General features: G+C 57.5%; 2 protein-coding genes across 3 annotated transcripts; one reads left to right on the forward strand and one right to left on the reverse strand.

Moving 5' to 3' along the window:
* Positions 1-124: 124 nt before the first annotated feature.
* Positions 125-4,082, forward strand: P2RY11 (purinergic receptor P2Y11). Of its 2 annotated transcripts, none has more exons than XM_034944456.3 (2): positions 125-1,145; positions 2,314-4,082. In XM_034944456.3, exons 1-2 carry the CDS (start codon positions 1,142-1,144, stop codon positions 3,417-3,419), a joined length of 1,110 nt encoding a protein of 369 aa, XP_034800347.1. In that variant the 5' UTR covers positions 125-1,141; the 3' UTR covers positions 3,420-4,082. The 2 variants fall into 2 exon arrangements, with proteins under 2 accessions (XP_034800347.1, XP_034800346.1); XM_034944455.3 differs by having other exon boundaries at positions 125-433.
* EIF3G (eukaryotic translation initiation factor 3 subunit G) lies at positions 3,716-8,671 on the reverse strand. The gene is made up of 11 exons (XM_003809596.5): positions 8,523-8,671; positions 8,337-8,383; positions 7,766-7,849; positions 7,546-7,634; positions 7,346-7,405; positions 5,768-5,872; positions 5,484-5,673; positions 4,657-4,764; positions 4,392-4,528; positions 4,189-4,295; positions 3,716-3,831 (listed from the first exon to the last, which is right to left on the reverse strand). Exons 1-11 carry the CDS (start codon positions 8,540-8,542, stop codon positions 3,816-3,818), a joined length of 963 nt encoding a protein of 320 aa, XP_003809644.1. The 5' UTR covers positions 8,543-8,671; the 3' UTR covers positions 3,716-3,815.
* Positions 8,672-11,374: the final 2,703 nt, after the last annotated feature.

An 11,374-nucleotide genomic window follows, 5' to 3' on the forward strand; every position in this document is an offset into this window, starting at 1 on the left:
CAGCGTTTGGGATGGGGGATACTGGAGCCATACAAAGCAACCCAGAGAGTCCTGGGCTGGCCACACCCGAGAGTCCCTCCCACCTGGTTTCTTCCTGGAAGCTGGGTCTCTCCCCTACCTTGCACGGGGTTGGTTTCATTGGTGGCAGCAGCAGCCATGAGTGGCCCCTCCCCCCAGTCCCACCAAAGAGCCGTGTAAGCAGACAGGTCACGCTTTCAGCAAATGAGCTTGAACCTCAGGAGGGCTGTGGCACAATGAGGAAGGAAACGTGGGTGGAAAGGCACGCTGGCCTGCTCTGCTGGCTGGGCCAGGAACTGGGGATGGGGCTGGGGCAGGGCCTGCTAAGCCACTGGTGACTGGGGGAGGGGCTGGGGAACTGGGTAGCAGACACAGGCTGAGGCTCGGCACGGGACCATGGCAGCCAACGTCTCGGGTAAGGAGAAGGCATGTTGGCTGTCTCTGGGGGTCTGCAGATTGTCAGGAGGTGGGGGTAGTGGGTATTGGTAAAACACCTAGGTCTGGGGCTGGGCACGGTGGCTCACGCCTGTAATCCCAGCACTTTGGGAGGTCGAGGTGGGCGGAACACGAGGTCAGGGGTTCGAGACCACCCTGACCAACAAGGAGAAACCCCGTCTCTACTAAAAGTAAAAAAATTAGCTGGGCCTGGTGGCACATGCCTGTAATCCCAGCTACTCGGGAGGCTGAGACAGGAGAATCACTTAAACCCGGGAGGCGGAGGTTGCCGTGAGCCGAGATTGCACCATTGCACTCCAGCTTGGGCAATGAGCGAAATTCCATCTCAAAAAAAAGCCTAGGTCAAGGCTGGGTGTGGTGGTGCGAGTCTGTGATTCCAGCTACTCGGGAGGCTGAGGCAGGAGGATCACTTGACCCCAGGAGGTCGAGACTGCACTGAGCTGTGATTGCACCACTGCACCTCAGCCTCGGTGACAGTGAAATCCTGTCTCCAAAAAAAAGCCACGTCTAGACGCCACTTCCTCCCTAAGCAGGCTGGTGTTGGGAGCGGGGAGGCGCCTCCGGAGAAGCCTGTCCCCAGCCTGCAGAGGCAGGGGTGGGGTGCACAAGGAGTGAATGCCCCTGTGCTGCTGTGCCCTGGGCACTGTGGTGAGCACTGGCACCAGTAATGGGTAAGCAGGCCCCCCCATCCTCCCGAAGGAGGGAGATTTTTCTCACCGTCATCAGGTGGCACAGGGTATGGGGGAAAATAATGCAGGGAAGGGAGAGTGGAGGCACGAGGGCTGCTGTCACAGTGGTTAGGGTGGCCTTGGGGCCTCTCGCAGGCAGGACCACGGACGTGGGAAGAGGAGCCTCAAGAATGTCTGGGTGTGGCTGGGCGCAGTGGCTCACACCTGTAATCTCAGCACTTTGGGAGGCTGAGGCGGGCAGATCTGAGGTCAGGAATTTGAGATCTCTTGGCCAACATGGGGAAACCCCATCTCTACTAAAAATACAAAATTTAAAATTAAACCAGGCGTGGTGGTGGGTGCCTGTAGTCCCAAATACTCAGGAAGCTGAGGCAGGAGAATCACTTGAACCCGGGAGGCAGAGGTTTTAGTGAGCTGAGGTCACGTCATTGCACTCCAGCCTGGGTGATGAGAGAGATTCTGTCTCAAAAAAAAAGTCTGGGTGCGAAGGTACCAAGGCACAAGTCTGCAAGAGCAGCCAGGAAGCCTGGGTGGGCTGGTGCGAGGGAGTGAGTCGCGGAGCACAGAGGGTGGCACTGGGGGGTATGGCGGGCGGGAGCGCTCTTGTGGGACCTTGTGGGGTGAGTCTGGCTTTTTGGCGGCAACTCCCTGGCCAAGTGTGAGCACCTGGAAGCAAAAGGATGGGGCAGGACTCCAGCGCTCGCGGGTGCCCTCTGGTGGCCATGGGGAGAAGAGGCTGTGGGCGGCGGCGGGTGCCAAGGTCAGGGCAGGGTGGGGGCTGGACCCCCACGGGGCTTCGGACGGCACAGATCTGAAGTGGAGCCGGCAGGCCTTGCTGGGGCTGGACTTTGGGGAGGAGGCCTCTAGTGGGGCCAGGTGTGGTGGGGGAGTAGGGTGGCCGCTGTCCGTGTTACCAGTGGACCTTGAGCTCCAAGACTGCCTGGCCCGCCTAAGCTGGTCCATCGGGGCCCAATGCAGAACTCTGGCTCTGAGCCCCAGTCCTGTCCACATAAAGGAGTGGAGCCCGGTCCCCTTCCAGGGAGGGGAAAGAACTCCCTGGATCCATGCCATGGCAGACGTGGGCTCTCGGGGTAGCAGGAGCTGCCTTATGGGGGAATAGGACTCAGCTGGTGACACCTTCTGCCCACAGATGCCAAGTCCTGCCCTGCCAACTTCTTGGCAGCTGCCGACGACATCCTCAGTGGGTTCCAGGGGGACTTCCTGTGGCCCATACTGGTGGTTGAGTTCCTGGTGGCCGTGGCCAGCAATGGCCTGGCCCTGTACCGCTTCAGCATCCGGAAGCAGCGCCCGTGGCACCCCGCCGTGGTCTTCTCGGTCCAGCTGGCAGTCAGCGACCTGCTCTGCGCCCTGACGCTGCCCCCGCTGGCCGCCTACCTCTATCCCCCCAAGCACTGGCGCTATGGGGAGGCCGCGTGCCGCCTGGAGCGCTTCCTCTTCACCTGCAACCTGCTGGGCAGCGTCATCTTCATCACCTGCATCAGCCTCAACCGCTACCTGGGCATCGTGCACCCCTTCTTCGCCCGAAGCCACCTGCGACCCAAGCACGCCTGGGCCGTGAGCACTGCCGGCTGGGTCCTGGCCGCCCTGCTGGCCATGCCCACACTCAGCTTCTCCCACCTGAAGAGGCCGCAGCAGGGGGCGGGCAACTGCAGCGTGGCCAGGCCCGAGGCCTGCATCAAGTGTCTGGGGACAGCAGACCACAGGCTGGCGGCCTACAGAGCGTATAGCCTGGTGCTGGCGGGGTTGGGCTGCGGCCTGCCGCTGCTGCTCACGCTGGCAGCCTACGGCGCCCTCGGGCGGGCCGTGCTACGCAGCCCAGGCATGACTGTGGCCGAGAAGCTGCGTGTGGCAGCGTTGGTGGCCAGTGGTGTGGCCCTCTACGCCAGCTCCTATGTGCCCTACCACATTATGCGGGTGCTCAACGTGGATGCTCGGCGGCGCTGGAGCACCCGCTGCCCGAGCTTTGCAGACATAGCCCAGGCCACAGCAGCCCTGGAGCTGGGGCCCTACGTGGGCTACCAGGTGATGCGGGGCCTCATGCCCCTGGCCTTCTGTGTCCACCCGCTACTCTACATGGCCGCAGTGCCCAGCCTGGGCTGCTGCTGCCGACACTGCCCCGGCTACAGGGACAGCTGGAACCCAGAGGACGCCAAGAGCACTGGCCAAGCCCTGCCCCTCAATGCCACAGCTGCCCCTAAACAGTCAGAGCCCCAGTCCCATGAGCTGAGCCAATGACGTGGCCTAGCGGAAGCCACCTCCTCACCCTAGGTGTTGCTGGAGAACCCTGAGGGCAAGGCCCGAGCCCTGACGCATCCCTTCCCCCAAAAAGCAACACCTGTGGTTGCAGCCAGGTCAGGCCCGGTTGCAGCCAGGTCAGGCCCAGCTGCAGCCCAGGCAGGAGCAGTCGCCTTTCCCACCCACAGCGCTGGCCACAGGGCTCCCTGCAGGGTCAGGGACCAGACCACGCCCAGGGGAGGGGAGGCACTGGCCCCCACCACAGGACTGGAGACGCAAGAACAAAAAGAACCAAGTAGAGAGAGTGGAGCTGCTTTATTGCCCTTGGAGCCCGCGCTCTCGGAGGCTGTCTTCTGTCGCCAAGGGTCACGGGCCGAGTACACAGTGGCAGCTGGCTTAGTTGGTGGACGGCCTGGGGTAGGGGAGGGTGGCAGGTATGAGACTTCTGGGGGCACCCCAAGACCCCAGACACCCAAGTGGCATCTTGGGGGTAGGTGGGCAGAGGACAGGGTAATGTGAGGACGAAGCGGGCACGGAGCCAGATGGCCAGTCTCCAGGCCTGGTCCACGGACTGGCAGGGACCCCAGGCACAAGAGCTGCCACCCTTCTGCCCCTCTGCCACGTTTTGGAAAAAGACAATAAAGGACTGTCCCCTCAAAACCAGCTGGGGGACTGTTGAATTGGCTCAGGGCTATTGGTTGGCCCAACACTCCGTGAAGGTGCTGGGACAAGGCAGGGAGCAGGGGCTGGGGCAGGGGTGGAGTCTTACTTGGCCCACTCGACGTTGAGGATGAGGTGGTCGTAGCCAAAGCCGGACACCCCGGCAATGGCACGCGCGGCATCCTCGCGGCGGTGGAAGCTGATGAAGGCGAAGCCCTGTGGAGGGGCGGGATGGGGTCAGGGGCACGAGCTAGGACAGGCGACCCTAGGACAAGTGACCCTCACACAGCCCCACCGCGCCTGCCTGCCCACCTTGGATTGGCCAGTGGTCTTGTCCTTAGCCAGGTAGATGCGGGAGATGGAGCCGAAAGGCCGGAAGAGCTCCTGCAGGTCGGTCTCACGCGTGTCCTCTGACAAGTTGGTGACACGGATGGTGGCGTTGTCGTCGGCTGTGTGGGAGAGGGGAGGTGGCTGTGAGGGGGAGGACACTGCCCAGCCCTCATCTGCACGCTTCGGGGATAATTACGAGGTGCCGAGAGGTGCCCACCCACCAGCCTGGCGTCGGGGTGCCCCTCACCTCTGCGGTTGGGCTGCATGGACTCCCCGCGGCGGCTGGCCCCGTCGCGCAGGCTCGGCGGCACATACTTCCCTGTCTTGTTCTGCGTGGCCTGCACCGGCTCTAGCTCTGGGGACCAAAAGACAGTCAAGTTCAACCTCACTGTGGCGCAGGCGTGGGGACAGAGCCGCCCCAGGAAGCTCGGGCTTCAGTGTTGAGCCAGCGCAGGCACTATGTGCCAAACCACAGGCAGCCAGTTGGCCACGAGGACACCAAGGTGACACCTGAGAAGCTGACACCATTTGAGCTCCCGACCAGCGACACTGGCGGAGGAGGAGGAGCCCCGACCCCACCCCAGAGAGGGCGGGAGGACAATAGGGACGGCAGCCTCACATGCACAGCGACGGCAGACATGGGACACACGACAGGAACAGTACCCAGGTCCCCCTCGCATGGCAGGCGACAAGTGCACGTCTCCACTCTCACACTTGCCACCAGCAAATCCCACCGAAGAATTCGGACGGTACAGCCACAGGCATGCAAGGGAGACACTATACACACAGTGCGCACACACAATGTGGGGTGGTCAGCACCCTGGGGCCGACAGACAGCAGCTCATCAGGACAGTCACAGGGCCACCAGCAAAGTCACAGCTGCCAAGTCGCACATATATGGGAGACGCCCGTCTCCCAACCATAGGAGGTACAGCCAATTAGGAAGGCACAGACGCCCCGAGGAGAGTCCAGCACCATCAAACCCGCTGCACTGTCGTGCGGGAGATGACAGCACAAAGGCAGCAGTGGGGACAGAACCCGTGCACTGACAGCAGGACCCTCCCACCCCCGTACCTCCCGGCAGCTTCTCCTTCTCGCCAGTAGACAGGCCCAGCTGCTCCGCCAGCTCCTTCTGCATGGGCCCCAGCGTATCTTTGTAGGGGCAGCGGGTGGTCCAGTGGTCGCCCTTGCAGATGCGGCAGGACACGATCTTCTGACCCTTGAGTTTGTTCATGGGGTCCTCCTCCTCCTGGCAGTTCAGGTCCTGGCAGGGGCGGGTTGGGGGGAGCTCAGAGGCGGCTGAGGCACCCCCTTTGCCCCACCCCAGGATGCCAGCCCCACCTGATTGCCCCGCTTACCTCTTTGCTGGTGATGAACGTCATAGAGACATCGTCACTGACAGTGGTGGTGGCCACATTGGGTCCGGGGGGGTCAAACTCTGAGTTCCCGAACTTCTTCCAGTTCTGGGCTCAGGGAGGGATGGGGGACAGTTGAGGACAGGGGCAGGCTGGGTTCCACAGTGGGGTACCCTAGACCTACAACAGCCACCCCCAGAGTGTCTGGGCCTCAAACCCCATTTTCATCCTCCTCAAGCACTCCCTGAACAGTCCTGGCGACAGTTGTTTCCTGAGTACACGCCAGGCCTGAGCTCCAGGAGGCAGGGCAGCTGTCAGCCTCGGGGTCCAGGTGACAGCTACACAGCGTGGGGCCTGCGCAGCCTGGCGGACCAGCTCCCACCAGGGCGCAATACTCAGGGATGTGCAGGGGTCCACCTAGACCTCCGGGCCCTTGAACTAGACAACCTGAGCCTCAGCTTCCTCCCTTATAAAACGGTAACCACAAAAGCTTCCTGCCTCCCTGGGCTCCTAAGGAGACTGAATGAGAAACACTTCGTGCAAGGTGCTTGGCATGGGGTATGTTACAATTAAGTGCACAGCAAGCTGTTCTAAGTATACTTATTGCTAACGCTTCTTCCAAAAACTGCTGCGACCACCTCCTGCCTCCGTTCCTGCAGGTTGACAGGCCAAGAGGAATAAGAATCTAACCGTGGCTGGGCACAGTGGCTCCCTCCTGTAATCCCAGCACTTTGAGAGGCGAAGGTGGGAGGATCTCTCAAGCCCAGGAGCTGGAGACCAGCCTGGGCAACATAGTGAAACCCCATCTCTACAAACAATTAAAATTAGTCGGTGTGGCAGTGCACACCTGTAATCTCAGCTACTCAGGAGGGTGGGGTGGGAGGATGGCTTGAGCCTGGGAGTTCGAGGCTGCAGTAAGCTATGATCGTGCCACTGTACTCCAGCCTGGGCAACAGAACTGGACACTGTGTCTTTAAAAAAATTAAAAGAATCTAATTTTTATTCGATATTTACAATCGATGTTGATATTTATTAATATAATTTGATATCTATCATCAAACTTTGATTAGATATTTATCATTTATTTAGTTGCTATTTATCGACTGCTGTGCCTTGGACTTTTCAGGGCCCCAAGACAGTGCAAGCACCCCAGGCCTCAGTTCAGCTTCAACAAAATAGGTACAAAGAGGTAAGCCCGGCCGGGTGCGATGGCTCACACCTGTAATCCCAACGCTTTGGGAGGCCTAAGTGCGCAGATCATGTGAGGTCAGGAGTTCGAGACCAGCCTGGCCAACATGGCAAAACCCCGTCTCTACTAAAAGTACAAAAATTAGCTGGGCGTGGTGGCACATGCCTGTAACCCCAGCTACTCAGGAGGCTGAGGCAGGAGAATCACTTGAACCCAGGAGGCGGAGGTTGCAGTGAGTTGAGATCGTGCCACTGCACTTCAGCCTGGGGGACAGAGCAACACTCTGTCTCAAAAAAAAAAACAAAAAGAGTTAAGCCCCATCTCTAAACACAAACTCCGGGAGCACGGTTTTCCAATTCCTCTAGGTTAGCCCTGGGGAAGAAGAGCCTCACCTTCCTCCTTGCGACAGCCTTTGAAGCCTTCCGGGTCTCAATCCTGAAGGTGCGGACAATCTGAGGATGGGAGGGGAGAAGGGTCAGGCTCCTGGGACCAAGGGATCTCCTTTATCAACCTCCTCAACACACCCCACCCCATTCCGGTCTATGGGCCCCCAAGCACAAGGGTCCCCACTCCCTGCACCCCCCACCCTCACCTTGAACTTCTTGCCATCCTCATCTATCTTGTACTCTGTCACTGTCTTTATGTTTCCGTTGATGACCTCCTTGGGAGGCGGCAGTGGAGCTGGCAGAAGGGGAAAAACAGAGAAGGACTGAGCCCTGGGTCATGGGGATCAGGAGCGGCAGGGCTGGAGGGAGAGGCAACCCGGACACCGAGTGGCAGTCCTCACTCACCTCCCGGCAGTCCTCACTCACCTCCCGGCAGTAGCTCTGGTTCTGGGCTGGTGTCACCTGTGGCCAGAGGGATCCCCTTGAGGAGCTCGCTGGTGACACATTTGTCTGCAAAAGGCAGCGTAGGGAGGAGGAGTCAGCTCCAGGGGCAGGAGCTCCCCAGCTGCGATGGAAGGGCTTTTGGGATGACGCCTACAGCAAAAGCGGAGAAAGGCAGGCCAAGGGCAGAGGGCTGGCCAGGCAACGCACTGGGATGGCCCTGTGGGGACTCGGAGTGGCAAGGATGGGGGATCCCTCGTAGGAAGGTAGGTGCCAGGCCATGAAGCCAACCAGGCGCCAGTAGAGAAACAGGAGACGGGAGATTACAACTTCCTCCCTGGAGGGGAACAGCTGGGAGGCAGTGGCATGGGAGGAAGAGGGACCCGCCGGGGAACACCTGGAGTTGGCAACAGGCAGGTCCCAAGGAGGATGGCGCGGGGCAGGGGTACACGTGCCGTGACGTGGGTACACGGTGCCAGACTGGGAGATGGAAGCAGGCGGCAGTCACACGGCTTGGGCCTGGCCGCGAATACCCCAGACGACCGTGTACACTTACCGTCCTCCCCCTCCTCCTCCACCTGGTCGGCCCAACTGGGCTTCGAACTGCGGAAACAAATGTGTGGGGAACGAAGATTAAGTCAGCCAGGCCCGGCTCCCGCAGCCTCGGCGCACCCAGGCCCCATAATACTTCCCAGAGCACCCCAACCGCTTCCCGTGCCCCTTTCCGCGATCGCCGACTCACTCAAAGTCTCCAGTAGGCATCGCAAAAAGTATTCTCCACGCAGCCCAAGCCCGGCCAGAGAGCGGAAGCGGGCGAAAACGAGACTTCCGGTGCCGCCGTCGCCGCCTAGAGGGGCCCAGCCGCGGCACCCACAGCGACACCTGCGGACGGAGGTGGAGGCTCACGCGGCTGTGTATGCTACTGGGCGCTGCTGGTACCAGAGTAGGGCCAGCGGGGCAGAGGCTGATTTCAGGGCTGGTCCTATTAACCTTTAAAATTAAAATAGGCCAGGCGAGGTGGCTCAAGCCTGTAATCCTCGCACTTTGGGAGGTCGAGGCGGGCGGATCACCTGAGGTAAGGAGTTCGAGACAAGCTTGGCCAACGTGGCGAAACCCCGTCACTACTAAAAACACAAAAATTAGCTGGGAGTGGTAGTGCGTGCCTGCAGTTCCAGCTACTCGGGAGGCTGAGGCAGGAGAATCGCTTGAATCCGGGAGGCGGAGGTTGCAGTGAGCCGAGATCGCGCCACTGCACTCCAGCCTGGCGACAGAGCGAGACACTGTCTCAAAAAAAAAAAAAAAAAAAAAATTAGCCAGGCGTGGTGGTGGGCACCTGTAATCCCAGCTACTCAGGAGGCTGAGGCGGGAGAATCGCTTGAACCCAGGAGGCGGAGGCTGCAGTGAGCCGAGATTGCACCACTGCACTCCAGCCTGGGGCTGCAGAGTGAGACTCCGTCTCAGAAAAATAAGTAAAATTAAAATAAATAATAATAATCATAAAGCTCACTTATTGAGTGCTTATTGTATATGAAGCATGGTGAGGAGGATATTACTTCCATTTTACAGCTGAAGAAACTGAGGCTCAGACTGGGTGCAGTGGCGCCTGCCTGTAATCCCGCACTTTGGGAGACCGAGGCATGGGGATGGCTTGAGGCCAGGAGTTTGAGACAAGCCTGGGCAACATAGTGAGACCCCTGTCTCTAAAAAAGAAAAAAAAAAAAAAAGAAAGAAAAAAGAAACCAAAGTTCGGGGAAAACAATCCTTTTGCTTAAACTGTTCCTTGTCTTCTTTCCCGATCCCAATGATTCAGATGCCAAGTGGCCTCCCCTCAGCCACTCCCTCTTCTTTTCTTTGTAGCATTCTTGGCTTTCCGGTATAATTTTGTGCATTTACTTGTTTATTGCTCAGCTCCTTGCTCTAAGCACAACCGTCCTCAGTCGAAGTGATTCATGATGACTCCCCAGGGGAAAAAACTGGTCCTCAGGGAGGAAAAAAATCTTAGATATTGTGGTCTTCCAAAGCCAGCTCTATCAGACAGCATTTATCCCTAAGTATTTAGTTTCTGCCTTTAGGGAGATATTAAATGTAATTAAATTGAAATTAATTTAGTTGATGTAAATTCAATTTTAGGATAATTCGGGTTTTCTCCTAAGAAGGGTGATAATGAACAAAAAACGTTTGACAATGCCGGACGCAGTGGCTCACGCCGGTAATCCCAGCACTTTGAGAGGCCAAGATGGGCAGATCTCTTGAAGTCAGGAGTTCGAGACCAGCCTGGGCAATATGGAGAAACCCCGTCTTTACTAAAAATACAAAAATTAGCTGGGTGTGGTGGCCCGCGCCTGTAATCCCAGAACTTTGGGAGACTGAGGCAGAAGGATCACTTCAGCCTTGGAGTTCGACCAGCCTGGGCAACACATAGTGAGACCCCCCATCTCTAAAAAACAACTTTTTTTTTTTTTTTTTTTTTGAGATGGAGTCTCACTCTGTCGCCCAGGCTGGAGTGCAGCGGCGCAATCTCGGCTCACTGCAACCTCTGCCTTCCAGGTTCTAGTGATTCTCCTGCCTCAGCCTCCCGAGTAGCTGGCATTACAGACGACCACCACCACGCCGTGCTAATTTTTGTGTTTTTAGTAGACAGTTTAGTAGAGACGGGGGCCCACCTCGGCCTCCCAAGGTGCTGGGATTACAGGTGTGAGCCACTGCGCCCGGCCCTTAAAAAAAATTTTTTTTTTTTTAATCAGCTGGGCATAGTTCTGTGTGCCTGTAGTCCCAGATACTCAGGAGGCTGAGGTGGGAGAATAGCTTCAGCCCAGGAGGTTGAGCCATGATCATGCGACTGTACTTCAGCCTGGGTAACAGAGAGAGACCCTGTCTCAAAAACACACACGCACGCACACACACATGCAACAAAACAAAAAATAACTTGTAAGGGAGAATGCCCTGAGAAAAATAAATAAGAAGACAGGAAAAAAAAGTTTATGCTTTTTTATCCTCTGAGGTGTGAGTGAGGAGGACACTCAAGTGTTTGGAATATCACCAACTTTTCTTGTGGAAAAAATTATTCTAGAAGCCTGTAGAGAGCCAAGTGGAAGGGAAAACATTAGCTGGAGAGCAGGAAAGAGAGGCACGCCGCTGTGGCCTTTCAGGAGGGTGGCCTGGCTATATTGGTGAAAATACGAAGCTGGTCCAAAGGACTGATAAACATTTTTACAAGCTTACTCAAATGTACTCTGAGCAACACAAAATCCAAACAACCTAGCAGATTGGGCAAAGCTTCAAAAATTCGATATCACCCTGTGGTAGTAAAGATGTTATAGGGAAACAGGCTGGGCACCTGTAATCGGGAGGCCGAGGTGGGTGGATCACCTGAGGTCAGGAGTTCAAGACCAGCCCCTGGCCAACATGGTGAGATGCCGTCTCTACTAAAAATACAAAAAAAAAAAAAAAAAAAATCTGGCCATGGTGGTGGGTGCCTGTAATCCCAGCTACTTGGGAGGCTGAGGCAGGAGAACCGCCATTGCACTCCAGCCTGGGCGACAGAGCAAGACTCCATCTCAAAAAAAAAAAAAAAGAGGAAGCGATATATAAAAT

The sequence above is a fragment of the Pan paniscus genome, chromosome 20, assembly GCF_029289425.2.
Source record: "Pan paniscus chromosome 20, NHGRI_mPanPan1-v2.0_pri, whole genome shotgun sequence".
NCBI classification, from domain to species: domain Eukaryota; kingdom Metazoa; phylum Chordata; class Mammalia; order Primates; family Hominidae; genus Pan; species Pan paniscus.